The 18,428-nt window shown below is 53.1% G+C and overlaps 1 protein-coding gene across 2 annotated transcripts in view; it reads left to right on the top strand.

Moving 5' to 3' along the window:
- MAGI3 (membrane associated guanylate kinase, WW and PDZ domain containing 3) overlaps nucleotides 1-17,321 on the top strand; it is a 143,643-nt gene extending 126,322 nt beyond the window's left edge. For both annotated transcript variants that reach the window (XM_059673614.1, XM_059673615.1), the window contains 8 exons: nucleotides 358-550; nucleotides 2,518-2,706; nucleotides 7,450-7,635; nucleotides 9,643-9,745; nucleotides 10,352-10,442; nucleotides 10,938-11,081; nucleotides 13,754-13,892; nucleotides 15,053-17,321. In XM_059673614.1, the coding sequence (XP_059529597.1) occupies nucleotides 358-550; nucleotides 2,518-2,706; nucleotides 7,450-7,635; nucleotides 9,643-9,745; nucleotides 10,352-10,442; nucleotides 10,938-11,081; nucleotides 13,754-13,892; nucleotides 15,053-15,891 (1,884 nt within the window). In that variant the 3' untranslated portion in view covers nucleotides 15,892-17,321. The remainder of the gene's footprint in view (nucleotides 1-357; nucleotides 551-2,517; nucleotides 2,707-7,449; nucleotides 7,636-9,642; nucleotides 9,746-10,351; nucleotides 10,443-10,937; nucleotides 11,082-13,753; nucleotides 13,893-15,052) is intronic.
- Nucleotides 17,322-18,428: the final 1,107 nt, after the last annotated feature.

The raw sequence follows: 18,428 nt of genomic DNA, 5'->3' as shown, positions 1-18,428 counted from the left end.
GCGTGTGAAAGGTTTTCCTGACAGCGACAGACTTTTGTCGACTCTTGTAGCTGCCCCGCAGAATTGGGCTTTTGAGTTTAATGGTTTAGTTTTGTTGCAGTGATGGTGGTGATGGCGGCACTTTTCAAGTTATTGCGCAACTGGGTGTTTCCTGTCTTCTTTGTGCCCCGCCCCGAGGGCCCAGAGGGATGGTGTGGTTACTGAAAGGGCGGCTGTGGGGAATGGCCACTGTCTACGGTGTCGCCTTTCTAAATAGGACCGCCCCAGAGCTGAGCGGCCGTCCCCTGTCGGTTTGCACTGCGCTGGGTGGGGGAGCCTTAACCGGGAGTTAAGGGTCGGGGCCGGCTGTCTTGTCAGATCTACATCGGGGCCATCATCCCTCTGGGCGCCGCCGAGAAGGACGGCCGGCTGCGCGCGGCCGACGAGCTGATGTGCATCGACGGGATCCCGGTGAAGGGCAAGTCCCACAAGCAGGTCTTGGACCTCATGACCACAGCTGCTCGCAACGGCCACGTGCTCCTAACCGTCAGGAGGAAGATCTTCTACGGAGGTACTCGCCCCGCAGCTCCGATGGGTTAAAACGAACAGAAACTCGGCCCCTTCCCGGGAGGGGGAAGGGGGGATTGCAGGTTCTTTTACATAATCTGTGGAACAGTGTGTGAGACAGCCCATTGGGCGGGACCCAGGGCCTCACTGTGGAAGGTCATGGAAGGTCAAAAGGATTCAGAAACAATAATCACACTGTCAAAAAAGAAAAAGGTGGGGGTCCATGATAAAATTAGATTAATATGTTGATGATTTTACCAGGTTAAACCTGCTTTCTGAAAACAAAGTTATCTAGTCGCACTGAGGCATCCCACTCGCTGAATATCAAAAGATTTTGGATCCTGATGAAATCCTACATTTTCAGAGGACAGAATGCCTCTACTTGAGAAGTATAATGTTTAACATTATAATAAATTTAACATTTATTGAGAGCTTACTGTGTCCCAGGCCTATGGATTCTGTCATTTAACCTTCACAACGCTGTGGTGTAAATACTGTCATGATCTGGTTTTACAGTTATTCCCAGAAAGGTTGGGAGACACAGAGCTGGCGGGGACTGGAGTGGGTGTTTAATTACAGAGCCCGCCGTCTAGACTGTGCACTCAGATACGAATCTCCCTCACATTTTCCTCATCAACAGCTTTGTGAATGTTAGATAGGAATTTTGAGAGGTGACTTCTTGCCACTTACCGTCTTAAAAGGACAGCCCTGTAGCTTGGACGGTGAGCCCCCGAAGGTGGGGGCACGGACCCCTCCGGTGAGGAGCACCCGCGCGGCACAGCGAGGACGTCCCATGTCTGCTGACGCGGTGGTCTTTGCACATTACCCCTTTTTCGTCTTTATTGGTTAAGGTCTGCATTACTCTGAAAGAGCGGGGCACTGTGTTTTTGATGGCAGCATCCTAAGCAAAGCCCACGGCGCTTCGGGAAGATGGGGCGTTTAGGGGTGCACACAGATGCCAGTGCATGCGGCCTCCGTGTGAGCCACACGCAGGGAACGGCCTGGCCACCCGCCGCTGGCTCGCTCCGGGGCGGCACCAGAGGTGGCGTCGGCCCACGTGGTATCACCAGAGGCATTAGCCCCTTCATCCTGACCGTGAATGATGCCCCGAAATTCTTCATTTTTTTCATTAATGATTGGACGTTGGTGGCACTTGGTTGAGATTCCAAAGCAGTCCTAGGATCGTGTCGATTTTGAGCCAAAGCAGACAATGTACTTGTGTAGTCATCAATGGTGGTGTGTTGTGGTTGTTAATGGTGGCTTGTATCAATGTATGGCACAAAATTTGCCTATTTAAAAAACTCAGTTAGGACTAACTTCTCTTCTTTCTCCAAGGATAAAATCCTTGGAGAAAAAAGGGGGAGGTTAACTGGCCATTTGCTGGGGACGCCGTGGGCCGACTCAGAGGTTGCTGTTCTGTGGGCAGCGCGCCACGTGCCTGCGAACTGCTCCTGGCTCCCTCGTCCGGTGTCATCACCAGGAAGCTGCGGCCTAAACGCCGCCATGTGGGAGCACGGTCCCACCTGTGATGGGCGGCACCCTGTCCTGGTGCGGCCGCTGCCCAGGCGTCATGAATCTCAGCCCGGCTCTCAGGGCCACTGAAAGTTGATCTTAAAGGGAAGCTTACTGCGCCATTTCTCATCATTGGCACTTGTTAAAATTACCGGTCAAGGTTAAAAGCTTTCTGGAATTCTAACAGTTTCAAGAACTGTTTTCCTATCAAATTTGACGGAAGCTTTGAAAACCCCCTTGAGAGTGAGGTCCTATTGTGTATTTCTCCAGTCGTTGACATTGAGGGTGTTTCAGTCCGCAGAAAGCCGCCGCCCACAGCTGCCCTCAGAGTGTGCCCAGAGCTTGGCGGGCAGCTTTTCTCTTCTGTTATTAGAAACTAATTTTTTTGTGGCAAGCTTAAGCACAAAAACGCTTCCGTGCTCAAAAATTATGATGTGTATTGATCCATGTTTATTGTAGAGAAACAGCCTGAGGATGACAGCGCCCAAGCCTTCCTCTCGACACAGAACGGGTCTCCGCGCCTGAACCGAGCGGACGCCGCGGCCAGGCCTGCGCCCCCGGAGGCCTATGAGGTCGTCTTGCAGCGGAAGGAGAATGAAGGGTTCGGCTTCGTCATCCTCACCTCCAAAACCAAGCCGCCCCCAGGAGGTGAGGGCCGCTGGGCCTGCCGTCGCGACCTCCGGGTCCGGCTTCCTGAGCCTCCCACTGGGGTTCACGAAACTGACCAGGAATGAGGCTCAGGTGGCTTAGAGACGTCACTCTTTAAGAACGATGAATATTTTCTTGGTTTCCTCCTAGTTTATGTGTCATCAGATTCCAGGAAAGAAGGGTTCGCAGCTCGGTTCGCATCAGGATTCTATGGCAGTATGTGGGGGACAGGACCTGACTCCTCGTCAGAGGACAGAGCTGAGTGTTCTAATGAGGGGGCACAGGTGGCGTTTTTAATTCGGAGAAATCGTGTATGCAGCAGTGAATGCCATGCTAGAAGCAGTTGAGAGGGAGCAAAACAGATTAACAGAAAACCCTTGACCCAAATATGTCTTCAATTGTCCCTTTGTGTTATTTAACAGTAATTGCCGTATTTTACCTCTAAAGCGACCTTCTTGTGCATGCTTCACTGAAAGGCAAACATTTTGTCAGAACCTTTGAAAATTAATCTAGATATCCCGAACTGGCGTAACGGAATATGCTCATCTGTGAGGCATGAATGTATTCACTCCCTCACCAGAGAGGAATTACTTCCAGTATGTTCAGGGCTGTTATGATTCACCAAATAGAAAATGTGTCTCATCTTAGTGTTTCTAAGAAATAATTATCTCTAAATGTAATTAGAAAATCCAGATGAATAAGAGGACCGGCAAATGATTCTTTATGTATCATGTTTGTCTGGTAACGTTATTTTTCTTAGTCAGGTGATAAGCATCTCTGACCACATGACAAATGCCTCTTGTCTTTGCCTGTGGGTTGATTTCTTGGGTCGTGAGATCCTTTCAGACGAGATGGTCACTAGAATCTTAGTGACAAAAGCCAACACTTTTGGGAGCCCACGAATTTGCAGAAATCTCACTAAAACGAATGCCCTCGTGTGAAGGAGGAAGCCAGTGACATGATGAGTTATGGCTCTAGTGTCAGGCCACTGCTCACTGCTACTACTTTCCCTTTTCCATAAGCAGTTGCTATGGTAACACTTGGAACTGTCTCTGGTGCTGTGAGGATGATTATGTGGCCTGATTCAAAAACTGAAAGAAAGCAGCTTTTAGGTGCCTTTTATGTTATGTCGTTGGAAATCAGGATTTCCAAAAACAACCATTTCAGATCATCGTATTCTAAACCTCAGAGCGTACAATAACCCAGCCTTCCAGATTAACCAAGACAATGAAAGATTATTACTCGGTATGATGGATGCTACGCACTTTTTATATCGAAGCTATTCCTTTTCTCAGACTATAAAAATCAGGGGGGAGTCCACCTTCACCATAAAACTGAGCAATATGGAGGAATTCAGTAAAATCAGTTGCATTACTTAAAAAGTAATTTCTTGCTGTTTCGGTGGTTGTGTGTGCCATCGGTCTCTATAAGATAGTGTCATCGGTGTTGGGCTCTATGACCTGGCGACCTTGGGTTCAGGCCCTGCTGGAGTCTTGTAACAGCTTCTGATCTGGGCACATGGTTTCCCCTCTAAGAGCTCCAGGTTCCTCTGTGAGGGGAGGACGGTGGTACCGATTCCTGTCTCGCTTGCGTCTGCGGATTAAAGGAGCTACAGCCCAGAGGCCCGCTGCCTGGACCCGCACTGGCCGGTAGCCGCTGCCGCCACCGCCATTATCCTCGGCATTATTTGTGAAATTGTTTGTCACTGTCTCTTGATCTTTTTTTAAAAGAAGCTTTGAGAAGTTTATTAATACTTGAGTAATGAGATGGGAAAGAAAGCTCAATTAAAATGTAAGAGTGAGGCAGCAGCTAATGTGCGGCAGGAAATGAGTGTTTGCAGCTCATTAATTATCAGCTTGCATAGTAAATTCGGCTGAGGTTGGCACTGCATCTTACATCAAGTACTTGGGATTTCAGTCGGGTGCAAAGCCAGAAGTGATCATCGCACTGACATGCTCGTTAACGGGCTCACAAGACGCGGAGCTGCGAGCAGCCTCCTAGGACCCGGGCGGCTCCTGGAGACGGAGGGAGGCCGGGCCGGTGAGCGGGACGAGGGGCCCTTACGCAGACAGAGCCAGCGCCGCGCACTGGGCGGCAGAGGAGGTCTGGTTTAGGGAAGAGAGCACATCAGAGCACAGGCGGGGGCCTGCCTGTCGGAAGGCCTGCCTTTATGGGCCTGGCTTTGGTCTAGGTTGGGCTCCAGCTCAGTATGGACTGTTTTCCTTCTGACACTTGTCACAAGGGCAGTTCCCAGGGGCGCCTCTCGCAGCAGTTCTGAAGTCCGCGGCCGGGGCCCAGGCCCAGCGCCTCGCTGGCGGGCCCCGCGGCATCAGTGCCAGGTGAGGGCTCAGAAGAGACTCCTGTTTTGGGTGGAGAGGACTGGCTGGCTCTTGCTTTGCCAGGACTTCAGCGTGTTCGTGTCTCTCCCTCATCCGAGACGTTTCAGTGCCGGTTGCAAAGGGCTCCTTTGAGGAGGGGCACTTCCAGCTACTGCCCTTGCTTTTCCTGAAACGAGAGGTTTGGAGGGCCCGTCTGAGATGGGCTGAGGCCGGAGCTGATGGAGGCGGATGAACGGGCTTGATGGCCAAGGTCGGCAGGCTTTTCTACCAGAGCAGCGCGGCAGGCGGCGGACTTTGCCGAGCTGTGTGTGCTCCGAGGGGCGGCCTTGAGGTCCCCGTCCTTCCTGGGCCCGTTCAGAAGCTGTCTTCCTCCTGGCCTCTCGCTGTTCCTAACCGGCTTGGCCGTGTCGCCGTCCGCGCCGAGACGAGGACAGTCCGACTGCTTTCACTGTCCCTCGTCCCGGAGGCCCCGTCCTCGGGTCTGAGAGGGAGCCGGGACTCAGGAGTTCTGGCTGATGCTTTCCCGAGTCCGAGCCACCCTCTCAGGCCGAGGGGCTGGGCCGTTTTCTTCCCGGGGGACCTAGAGCGAGCGCTGCGCCCGAGTAACTCTTTCTGGGAAGGAGAGTAGCTGAGGTATCGATTTGCAGAGTCACCAGGGCCCCGTGTCAGCCCCGTGTCTCTGGTCGGCCACTGGTGGTGCCATTAGTGTTGGCTCCCACCTGACACAGGACGTGGCCCTTCCTCCTGCCACTTGCCTCTCGACCTTGTTTGTAAGGAAAACAGCACTGTAAGTGCTTGAGATGACTCAGAGCTAAAAGGCACTTGCTTCCCACATCGACCTCCGCGGCTTTCAGATAAGATCTCTCTGTGAAACCCTGGGAGGGCTGAGGAACAGCAGCGTCCGTGGGGACATCAGTCACGGCCAACAGCACTTCCAGTCCCAGGTGAAGGCCTGTTAGGTCTCCAGCCCTCGCTGGTTCGGCTCAGTGGATAGAGCGTCAGCCTGCCGACTGAAGGGTACCGGGTTTGATTCCAGGCAAGGGCACATGCCCGGGTTGTGGGCTCGATCCCCAGCAGGGGGCATGCAAGAGGCAGCCGATCAATGATTCTCTCTCATCATTGATGTTTCTATCTCTCCCTCCCTCCCTCTTCCTCTCTGAAATCAATAAAAATATATATATATATTTTTAAAGTAAAATGTCTCTAATAGGCACCAAATAAGACCAGAAATACTTAAGCAAGGAGCCCATTGCTGTGGGAGTTAAATGCCATCAGAGTGCCACTTAAAACTATTAATTGTCCCTTCTCATAACAGGCGGCAGTCACAGGCCCAGGAGCCTGCGGGGTCCGCGGGGCTCAGGCGGGGCGTCTCAGAGACCCGGGAAGGAGTACCCGTGTCTAGCACAGATGCCCCACCAGTAACAGGAAAGTGTCCTGATAGTTCGTCGGGAAAGCCTTTGTGAGCCGGGCGTCTGTGCAAAGGGCGTGGCCCAGCTTTGTCCGATCAGGGTAGGGTTTTATCCATGGGCCAAATACTGTTAACATAAAGCGTTAATGTTCTAATTCCACTTCTTAAAATTTCTAACTTTAAGAAGATCTAAAGGCCTGAACACAAGGAATTAATTTTGCTCTAGAACTAAGTACGATTCATTTGAATGGTCAGTCGTTCCGCTACACGTGGATTTCTAACCAAGAACTTCCGAGTCCTCCCTAGAGTTTGAACTGCGTTTATTCACAAGGTCCCTCGTGGGAGTCAGTGCCCTGCGAGAGACCCGAAGGCTGTCTCATTGTAGCCGTTTCTAACGCAGCCCACGATGCGACAGCTGGAACGGCCAGTGGCAGACAAGGGCCAGCACACTGGCAAGATGTTATCGTATCAGCGAGGTCAGGCATCTCTCCACAGGACTGTAGGGTGACAGTATAAAGACTGTGAATGGAAAACAGCAAAGGGGTTGGTGTGCTGGGGCTGCCGCTATGTGAAGAGAATGCATGTGGCCTGGCCAGCGTGGCTCAGTGGTTGAGCATCGACCTATGAACAGGAGGTCATGGTTCAATTCCTGGTCAGGACACATGCCCAGATTTTGGGCTCAAGCCCTAGTAGGGGGCATGCAGGAGGCAGCTGATCAATGATTCTCTCTTGTCATTGATGTTTCTATCTCTCTCCCTCTCAGAAAGCAATAAAAAAAATTTTTTTTTTTAAAAAGAGTGCATGTGGGCAAGAAGGGGAAAGTTATAGATATGGAAATAGCAGCATTTAGATAGGAGGCTCACATTTGGTGCTTTTTTTGCTGTATTTTTCAAGAATTTTCTTTGATGTTGTGTTGAATTTTTAAACGATGCTGATAAATCTAACACTAACAGATATTTTAAATAATTGAAAACCTGGGGATTTTTTTTCTTACAGTTATTCCTCATAAAATTGGCCGAGTCATAGAAGGAAGCCCAGCTGACCGCTGTGGGAAGCTGAAGGTGGGAGACCACATCTCAGCAGTGAACGGGCAGTCCATCGTCGACCTGTCCCACGACAGCATCGTCCAGCTGATCAAGGACGCCGGCGCCACTGTCACGCTGACGGTCATCGCTGAGGAAGGTAAGGGAGCAGTCAACCTAGATGCCCCGAGGGGCCCAGGACCTGCAGAAGGCATGGCTCCCTCTAATGTGCCCTGGAGTCTCATTGTTTGCCTTTTCTGTTTTATATATATACTAGAGGCCCGGTGCACGAAATTTGTGCACGGTTAGGGACCCTAGTGGCTACCAGCCTTTCTTCATTCTGTGCCACCCCTGGTGGTCAGCACACATCTTAGCGAGTGACCGAACTCCCAGTTAGTCAAACTCCTGAGAGGACACTTTGCATATTAGGCTTTTATATATATAGATATTTCAGAGAGGAAGTGGGAGGGAGAGAGAGTTGGAAACATCAATGATGAGAGAATCATTGATCGGCTGCCTCCTGCATTCCCTACACTGAGGATCGAGCCCGCAACCCAGGCATGTGCCCTGTCCAGGAATGAACCATGACCTGGTTCATAGGTCAATGCTCAACCACTGAGCCATGATGGCTGGGCAGCCTTTTCCATTTAATGGATTAAAACGTTTATTATAAAGTGTCAGTAGCTCAAGACAACAGTAGCTCCGGCTAGTGAGTGGTGGCCATTTGTGTGCCGGGGAAGTAAGCAGCCAGCAGCGAGAGAGATCGGTAGACTTTTCCGACCGTGTGTCCTTTTAAATAGTCTTAAGTCTGCTGGAGTGAGAGAAAACCCTCTGAGGAGCTCAGAGTCACGGAGCCTCAGCGTCAGGCCCAGGCCCAGCTGCCTTCGGGGAGGCGGCTTCCTCTGGGCGGCCCCTGTAAGGGGGGGAGGGAGTGGGTGGGAATGGCCAGTAAATGGGGCGTGAAACACACTTAGTGTCTCGCTTTGCTTTAAAGCTGCCTTTGGTCAGGAATTCCTGCTTAGGAACCATCTTGAATAGCCCCATTCTGTTCTCTATGAATTACGTAGTGCTCATCTCATCTTTCCCGATTGTGTAAAGCCACCGAGAAGCCTGAAACAGCAGAGCTATGAGGGGTCAGTCTTGCATATTAAGATGTCGGGCACTGCAGTGCATATTGGTGTCCGTTTCCCCCATGACCTCTAACCCAGTCCGTCTGTTCTCTTCCTGCGGCCCCACCGCCATGTTTTCATCTAAGGAGTCACCCAAACTTCCTGTCTGCCCTGGGTCCTGGCGGACACCGCGTGCTGGGGGCCCCCCCATGCCCTCTGAGGCCCGGGTGACGGGCTCCGGTTTCAGCCCCATCAGCCCCGCTCAGTCACGGTCTTACTCACTACGCTGTGCGCCGCCCCCCCCCCCCCCCCCCCCCCCGTACTTCAATCTCCTACGTTTGCTGTTTGGACGGGATAAGACATTAGCCGTCTGACGGTCCGGGCCCACGACTGCTGTCGAGCTCTAGCTGCTGTGGTACCGAGCGCTCGGTACCACAGCTGCCTTCAGGGCAACAGACCTGGAGCTGCTGCCCAAGAGGCGGGGACAGATGTGCCTTTTCCTCGCCTCTTTGTGCTCTTAGAAAGCTCTGCCTGCGTCTGTTTTCTAAATACTCGTCCGCTCTGGGGTGGTCGTGGGCTGGAGTTGTGTCAGGCGAGGTAACTGCTCCGGATGAGGGATGCAGCTGGAGGAGCATGGGGCTGGCGGACGGGCCTCTGCTCCCGCCTCCGCAGACCTGTCCCCTCCTGCAGTGGCTCAGAGGTGGGGAGCTCCGGGACCCACAGAGGAACAGGCGAGGAGGGGGTTCCTGGAGCCCGTCCTCGCGGCAGGACCCACGTGGGTTCCTTTCTGACCGTCCTCTGTGTGGACGATCCACATCAGGGTGGCGGGGAGTGTGTGGAGTAGAATGTGACTCCCGTTCTCCTCCGTAAACATAAACATGACTCGGGGGACACGGGGAAGGCGGCCACGTTCCTCCTCCCGCAGCTGAGCAGCCGGCTCGTGCCGGCCACTGAGGCGGGAAGCGGCACCATGTGTTACCGCCTGGTGCCCGTGGACCCACTCGGCCTCCACATTCTTAGGGACAAATGCTTAGTTCTGTTTCCCCTCCTTTGAACAGAGCATCATGGTCCACCGTCAGGAACAAACTCAGCCAGGCAGAGCCCAGCCCTGCAGCACCGGCCCCTGGGACAGCCACAGGCCAGCCACGCGCCTGGAGACAGGTGAGGCTTCTCAGCACCCACTGCCCCGCCCCGCCCCACCCCGCCGTGATGCGGAGCAGCCGGAGGTCAGCACGCGAACCTGCATTTTCCACCGTCAGGTCCTTCCTGGTCCCCCTCCCTCCATCGCACCCGACACGTGGGGACCGGAAGGTTCCACGGCCACTCTGGGCCCTGGTTGGGGAGGGAAGCCCCAGCCCCACAGAGGCTGCCGTCTCCGAGGCGACCTGAGCAGAGCAGTGTTCACACCTGTTATTTCCTCTTCGGTCACAACCTTGGCCATCAACACTCGGTTACTAGAAACTCGGCGCAGCCCCTCCCGGCGTTGGCGCTCAGAGCCGTCTGGTGTGGGAGGTCGGCTCCCGGGCCCAGGCTGTCGCTCGGGTGCAGTTCTTTGGTGTGAGCTGCCCGGGACCCCTGGCCCTGCGGACGGGACGCTGGCGGAAGGGCCGGTCTCTGCCCGGCATCTCCGTCCGGTGTAGCCTGTCCCCACAGCAGTGTGCCGGCGGGTGGCCAGGCCCAGCTCTGAAAGGAAATGGGGAAGGTGCCTTGACGTGCAGCTGGTTTTGATTGCTCAGTTCAGAGGGGGCCCTGGCTTCTCTCCCGCAGTGAGACTTACAGACACTCGTGGGCAGACCACAAGCAACTCCCCCAGCCCGACGCGGCCGTGATCTCCGCTGTGGGCAGTCGGCACCACCAGGTGAGATGCCCACCCACCCCCGGTTTACACTGGGGTTTTTATTGCAAATCAGATAAATTTGTTCAAGTCAGTCACTCTTGAGGACCTACTGTGTGGTTGGCATTCCGTTTGCTTCCGGAGAGAATGGAGAACGAAAGGAAGGTTTGCCCAGCGGGTGGAGAAATTTGAACCCTGGTTGAGTGCTTAGAGCAGGGCTTGAGTTCCTCAGAGGAGCGGTGGGTTTTTCTCTTTTCAGGAAAATTAGTTAAAATCTACTTAAAGGAAGCACGTCCCCAAATTCTGTTCTCTGATTGACCAGCTAGTAGAGGAGACATGTAACCCCCCGATTTCGGCTGCATTTATAAACACTGCGTCGCCCTGGGCCTGCAGAGTCCGCTCCTTCCTGGCGCCATGCCAGTGCTGCTGAGGGTGGATCCTGTCACCCCCCCCCCCTCACCCCACCCCCCGCCGTGAGCCGGCGGCCCCTGTAGCTCACTTCCTCCCTTCCTCCCCCAGGGCCTGGGCTGCTACCCCGTGGAGCTGGAGCGCGGCCCCCGGGGCTTCGGGTTCAGCCTGCGCGGGGGCAAGGAGTACAACATGGGGCTCTTCATCCTGCGCCTGGCCGAGGACGGGCCCGCCCTCAAGGACGGCCGGATTCACGTGAGTCGGCCTCGCTCTTCACCTCTGCTTTGGCTCCAGCCGGGAAGTAGTTGCTCAAAGGGTGTGCGGACGGCTCTTGAGTCTAAGCAGCGAGATCTTGCGTCACTAAAACCCGAGGGGCACGTGCCTGCCAGTTCCCTCTCTGACCCAGGACGCCCTTCTCTCCCTCCGTCGCTCCCTTCCCGTCGCTCCCTTCCCATCGCTCCAGCACCCTCGGCACCTTGAGTGGTGTCCCTAGTGGGCGCTCCACAGGTATTTGCAGGAAGAATAGAATGGGCGGATAATGCTTCTAGCTAATGAGAGGATTACTGTTACTATTTAAGGTTGGTTCCTGGAATCGATCGCTGGCAGGCAGGACCTGGGTTATACGAAGCAGTTAGCACACAGTGTAACTCGCTAAAACAAGAACATGTGAACTTGTAATAGATGGAGAGCTGTTGAGAGTATCTGTGGGTCTCAGGCTGGTCCTTAAATCTGCTTAAAATGTAGAGAGGAGGAAATAAGGTTTCCGGCAAAGCTAATGAGAAATCGGCCGAAGTGGGAAAAGTTCGCGTTAAGGAATAATGTCCGTGTTTAACACGGAACCAAGTCAGAAAGTATAGGATCCGCCATCTCCCCGGCAACACGTTCTCCCTGTGTTAGTGCGAGTCTCACGGCCGTGAGGTGGGAGCCGGCCCCGTACAGAGCTCACCTGAGGCTCAGCGAGACGGTCCCTCGCCGGGTGCCGCAGCCTGTGGCAGCTGCAGAGGGACCAGGCCTGTGGGCTCTGGACATGTTCTGAGATGATCATGTGAACAACTGTTAGAAATACTATTTTTAGTGGATGTTTTAAAAACTGTGAGATTGCCTTAAAGATAGTGTTTTTAAGACAACCAAATTCTTCTTTATCCCTTCTTCCTTCCGTTCTCTTATTCTCCATCCCCCTCAATTTCTTTTTCAGTAAAACAAACCTGAACATGACTTCGTGCTATTTGCCAAACGTCGTGTTCTCATCCCATTTAAAAATTTTAAAGTAACCGAGCTGTGCCAGGATGTCTGCATTTCCCTCTCAGCGTGCCGCGGTCTGCCCTGGGCCCTGCACTGGTCCGTGCAAAGCTGAGCTGCCAACATCTGCAAGCCCTGGCCCTCTTCCGCTCCCCCCCAGTTTAGCTTAAAGTTAAACAGAAACGACACCTGGTGGCAAGTCCGTTCAGCTACAAGTTTTATTATAATTTACCTGTGCTAAAACAGTAAGAACTGTGCAGGTCTGGATAGGGAATTTAAGCCAAAGACTGTGCTTAAACTTCATTATAACCTCAGTCATGTTTTCTAAGAGGTACCCAGAGCACGCTTCACATGCTGTCTGCTCGAATTCTCTCTCCTCCAGCTACCAGCAGGATTGCACAGCTACTGCTAATTTGTCATCGACTTCCTCAGGAAAATGTTTCTTCTTCGGTCACTTACAGGAAATCTGGGCTTTTTAAAAATCAATTATCTTGCTTTTAAAGATTTCTTTTCCACTTTGTGAAATCTATTGATCTTGTTTCTGATATCCTCCTCCGTTTTTTTCAAAAGTATACAGCAAAACACTTATTCTCCTTCATCGTTTACTTGCAATTTTTACATTGTGCTCTCTACAGTGAACTAATTCGTACTCATGCCCTACAGCGGTTCTCAACCTGTGGGTCGCGACCCCTTTGGCGGTCGAACGACCCTTTCACAGGGGTCGCCTAAGACCATCCTGCATATCAGATATTTACATGACGACTCATCACCGTAGCAACATGACAGTTATGAAGTAGCAACGAAAATAATTTTATGGTTGGGTCACAACATGAGGAACTGTATGTAAAGGGCCAGAAGGTTGAGAACCACTGCCTTAGGACTTTTTTGGAAAGCCCGAAAATAGGTAACTTGACACTAACATACATTTGTGCTTGGTTTGTCATCATGTTCTATCCCTTTAAGTCCTCCCAACGCCCCCATTTCACAGAGAGGGCGGTGAGACCCCTGTGGGGGGAGGAGGTGGGTGACGGTCGTGGCCTCCCCGCTGCTGTTCCTGGGAGCTTAGCAAGCTCGGGCAGCTATTGGAATTGCTTTCGCTAATTTTCCCTTGTTTTGTTCTGAAGCCAACACCCTTAACTTACTTTTCACCTTGAAGTGTAGTTTCAAATCTGGAGTAAAGTCCCTACCATCATCTTTAATCAGGCCCTTTGCAGAAGTTAAACTTGTCCGTGTTTTTCCTCTAAAAAATAGCGGACGTTTCTAGGAAGTAGCAGAGGGACTAGGCATCTTATTCTCATCCCTAGTCTCCTAGGGCAGCAGCCACCAGCCGGTGGTCCGAAAGACTGGCGACTGCTGTTTTAGGGAAATCATTTTACACTACAGTAATGAACTATGAGCCGGTTACTGGATTTAAGTCCGTCTCCACAGTAATACATTCTCCAAGGTGGGTTTTAGTTTTAATCTACGAGTATTTCATTTGGTTCTTGATTTCGAGATGCCCAGCTCCTGCTTCCTAGTCATGTAAAGTGAGACATTTCTCTGCTGCCACCGCCTGCCCCCCTCAGCGCGAGAGCGGGCGGCGCTGTGCACGGGGAAGGTCTTACCAGTGGAAGGGGCGCTGGGCCAGGCTGAGCGGCTCTCGAGCCCACGGAAGCGGAACGGGTGACGGTGTGCTGCTCCCTGTCTAGGTCGGGGACCAGATCGTGGAGATCAACGGGGAGCCCACACAAGGCATCACGCACACGCGCGCCATCGAGCTCATCCAGGCCGGCGGGAACAAGGTCCTTCTGCTGCTGAGGCCGGGCACCGGCCTGATCCCCGACCGCGGTGAGCGGGCGCCCGCAGCCGCACAGCGGGAGGGTCCGGAGGGTCCGCCGGAGGAGTGCCCTGGGAGGGGAGAGTACCCGCCCAGTCCCAGCAAAGGCCAGAGTCATCGACAGCCAGCGACAGCGCATGGCTCTCATCCGTTATAAATAATATTACAGAATAGGTGGCTCCCGGCAGGACGTTGCTGGAATGGGATACACGTGAAGCTAATTTCAGCAGAAAATGCAGAAATGTGCCTGTAAGGAACAAGGTTGTCAGAGGCGAGTGGTTTAAATGTCAGGAAAAACACCTGAAACCTCTGCAGCTGGCATTATTCCGCAGCGGGCGCTGCTGAAATGTCTGCCTGGGCTGGTGCCCTGGTCCAGAAGGCGGTGGCCCCGTGCAGGGCCTCCCGCGGCCCCTCTCAGCCTGCCATCCTCCGACTGTCGCCTTCCGCCGCTGCGTGTAGCCGTGCGCCTGGCGACGTCTGTGCTAACTGCGCTGCGATGTGTTCACACAGTCCTGGGCTTTCTCTCTTCCTCCTTCAGGTTTGGCTCCTTCCGGTCTGTGCTCCTTCGTGAAGCCTGAGCAGCATTAAGGCTTTCAGGGCTTTTCTTGGTCTTTCCTTAAAAAGACTTGGTAAATCTGCATGTCTTGTCAATCACTTCCGTCTTTTATTTTTTTTCTTTTTAGTTAAAAAATGAGGCTGTGAAATACATCTAATTCTTCTGCTGCACTTTTCAGTTTCCTTTTGACGTTAAATTTGACAGCTTAATGAAGAAAACTATTGACAAATGCCCGCGGACCACAGTGCGGTCTCCTGTATTAGCGATTTAGCATGTCCTGAGGCTGTGGCCATTGGTTAGAGCTAAATTAATACGCCTCTTGGACCAGGTAGTTTGGTCGAATTTTAAGTTTTAACTGGGCTTTACACATAGTAACTGGGAAAAGTGAATCCTGTTATTTGCTGTGTATTTAAACGCCCTACCCTGGATGTACAAGTACAGCTGTCTGCACACACCGGCCTTTATGGAGATACTAGTACTAGTGTGTAGAGCTACCTAAACGCCTGTAATCTGTTCAGATGCTCATCTACTTCAGATGGCTGTCATAGTTCAAACCTTACGGCTCCTCACTCACACTTCTAACATTTAACCGTGTTCCACTCACCTCCTCCCCAGGCGATTGGGATACCACTCACCCTCCATCTCCCCGCGTGATCTACGACGAACAGCCACCATCGGCCCCATCCTCGCGTTCTGCGTCCACGTTTGAAGAGCCGCACGTGCCGGCCACTGGAGACTCCGCGGCGAGAGCTCAGACGCGGGACCAGGCAGAACAACTCCAGGACGCGGCGCCTGGGAGGAAGAGCGCTTCCCATCAGTCTCTCCAGAAAAACGCGAGCAAGAGGGACCCACCTGCCAGCCACGGCGACAAGAAGAACCTCTTAAAAGTGGAAAATGGTGTCTCCCAGCGGGGTAGGTCCGCTAGCCCCAAAAAGTCCGCCAGTCGCTACGCGGAGGACCATCTAGAAACGCTTCCCAGTCCTCTCAAAAGTGACCCCAAAAGACGGCCCCGGGACCGGTCCTCCAGCCCCAGGAGAGGGGAGAGTAAAAGCGGGCCCAGCAGAGGGCGCTCTTCGAGCCCCAAGAAGCAGCCGCGGGCCGAGGGCAGCAGAGACCTCCCAGGGGCCCCCGCCCAGCCGGCCTCGGACGGGGTGGGGCAGGAGGCGAAGCAGGGTCCGCCCGGGAACGCCAGAGCGCGCTCTCCGGAGAAAAGAAGCAAGAGGCCGGAGGAGAAGTCTCTCCCGTCCAGAAAGACGCCCCTGGTTGCCAGCCGAGGGGCAGCTGAGAGTGAAAAAGGAAAGCGAGCCCCCTTCGGAGAAGCGTCGGAAAAGAAGCTGAAGCCGGAGCCGGCGGCCGACAGCAGCCGGCGGGCGCCCATCACGCCGGGGCCCTGGAAGGTGCCCAGTGCCAGCAAGGCCTCGGGCTCGACTGGGGTGGCCGAGAGACGGCTGTGACCGGTCATGTAAGCGTTTCCCCCCAAAAGTTCTTCCGGAAACCCTCACGCCTGAGAACATTTTGACCTCACCGGTCGCCGGGGCCGCAGGACGGGCCCTGGTTCGCTGAGCCGCGCCGGCCCGGCCGCCTGCCTCGCCCTCGTGCTGTCTCAGCAGACGGCGGACGTGACGGTCACAGCTCACTGTAGGTCTGTGCCAAGCTCTCGGCTGCCCCGCGTCCATTTCCTCCTCCCCGCGAGGATTCCCACAGCAGTGGCGCCGAGGCATGGCCTGGAAGCCACGTCCTCATCGCATGTTGCATGTTTACAGAGGCCCATCGAGTCCCCGCAGGAGAGGGGCCTCTCGTGGCTACAGATGGCGGTGCCTCTTCCGACAGCTCCCGATGGCGTCCCCGCCGCAAAGAAACGCAGGTAGTCGGGCCTGACCTCGGGGTTTTCTGTTTCAGTGCCGCTGGGGCAGGTGTCCCAGGTAACTTAAAGGTATTACTTACCACTGCCCGTTCCGCGGGACACCGCACTGAACAAGCAGCGTCGTCCTCCCAGCCCCCAGCCGGGATCGTGGCCGCCCCTGGGGAACGCCGTGTGCTCCGGGCCGAGGAAGAACCAGCAGGCTCCGGGTTCTGGCCGTTTTGGTGGCACCTGCTGAGTCATCGGTGGCTAGTTCATATTTGAAGCGTCACAATCAGAGCCCGTCTGTCATGCCAGCAGCTTCCGAGGCTGTGACCTCAGCCCCCTCGCAGCCGAGGACACGCAGGGGACAGGCCTCCCTGCCTTCCTCACGCCACGGACTCCGTCTAAAGACAAGAAAGGGAGCCCACACCTCCGGTCGCCTGTGCGGACCCGCGGTCTCAGAACCACAGGAGAGCCGTGTTTTCAGCCCCTGGAGCAGCGTGCAGTAGCAGCTAGAAATCGAGGAACTTCTCAGAACAAAACCCTGCGGGGGTGTCTGGACACACTGCCTGTCTCTCGGGTTCCTCTGGTTGTGAAACGTCGTGTCCAGGCCCCTCCCTCTCGGCGTCTGGCTGTGACGCTCCCTCCTGGGACGAGGGACTCCGCCCTGTCCCGACCCCCCTCCCGGGACCCCGGAGCAGCGCAGAACTGGCTTGGTTATGCTCAGTTAGCGCCACAGACACGATTTACTCCCCCGTCGCCCACAATCAGTGGTAACCATCCTATTTCTGTTGTTAACTGTGACATGACCTGGATGTCATGTGTTGTCAGTCTGTGGCTGTTTCCTCAGTAACCTGTCACTGTATTGATTCTATTCTGACTTAGCAATGTGGCCTTGGAATGCTAAGCAAATATGGATGTACTGGTTGTAAATGTTTATATAGTGTACAGTACCTTTATATATACACCTGAGGTTCTGATTAGAGAAAAGATCTGTAAATGGCTCGCTATTTTTTATATAGATATTAAAAAAATCAAAAACCAACACGTGGTCTGAGTCCTCAAATAGATTTAGTCCCTCCAGGTCACACACACAGCCCTGCCATCAAAACGCTGATGACGATGACTTTACCCATACATGTTGACCTCTAAACCTGTTTTATACCTTTCATTGTGAAGAAAATAGCTTTACATGAGTAACTTACTGCCACCCAAAATCCTTTCTTATATGTACTGGAAACGCACTACTAGCCTTTTCTCACGGGGACAGCGTAAGCCCAGTTACCACAAGGTCACAAAAGCTATTTTCATCAGACTATGTGGTTTCACATTAGAATAACTTAAAAGTATTTACTACAGGTTACACTTACTTTTAGAATGAAGCGTTCTGACTTGATTTTGTTTAATTCTTGGTATGAATAGGCCTCAAACCTATTTCAAGACATGGTTAATTAAATCATCTTAAAGGGAAAAATGTGTTCCTACCATCGCATGAACCCAGCACTGAGAGCAAAGCCCAGGCCCACAGTGGAGATGGGACACAGCGGAGGATGCAGGAAGCGGCAGCGAGTCTTTTTCTTGTTGTTTGGGTGGATATTATTTTCTTACTGATCATAAGGACAGTTCTGGGTGCTGTTATGTAGTCCCACTAGGAAGAGCAGACCAAGCTCCTAGAACAGTGATGGCGAACCCATGACACGCGTGTCAGAGGTGACATGCGAACTCATTGTTTTGGTTGATTTTTCTTTGTTAAATGGCTTTTAAATATATAAAATAAATATCAAAAATATAAGTCTGTGTTCTACTATGGTTGCAAATATAAAAAAAATTTCTCTATGTGACACAGCACCAGAGTGAAGTTAGGGTTTTTCAAAATGCTGACACACCGAGCTCGAAAGGTTCGCCATCGCTGTCCTATAACATTATCTGTGCTAACCTAGTGACGCCACTGCAGTCAACTCTCTCAGAGGCCCTGGGCGCAGAGAAGCACTTGGCTGTTTATTTCTACGGAGACTCTTGGTTATTTCTTTTTTAACAGTAAGGTAGTCGCCTGTAGAAAAGGCCAATTGCTCCTACACACATGGCTACCTGAATTTCATGTGTCACAGGTCCCACATGCAAAGAGGCTAGGTTTACAGAAGCCAGGGT

Source organism: Myotis daubentonii, chromosome 18 (genome assembly GCF_963259705.1).
Source record: "Myotis daubentonii chromosome 18, mMyoDau2.1, whole genome shotgun sequence".
Lineage (NCBI taxonomy): Eukaryota > Metazoa > Chordata > Mammalia > Chiroptera > Vespertilionidae > Myotis > Myotis daubentonii.
This window is presented reverse-complemented; position numbering and strand designations above follow the sequence as displayed.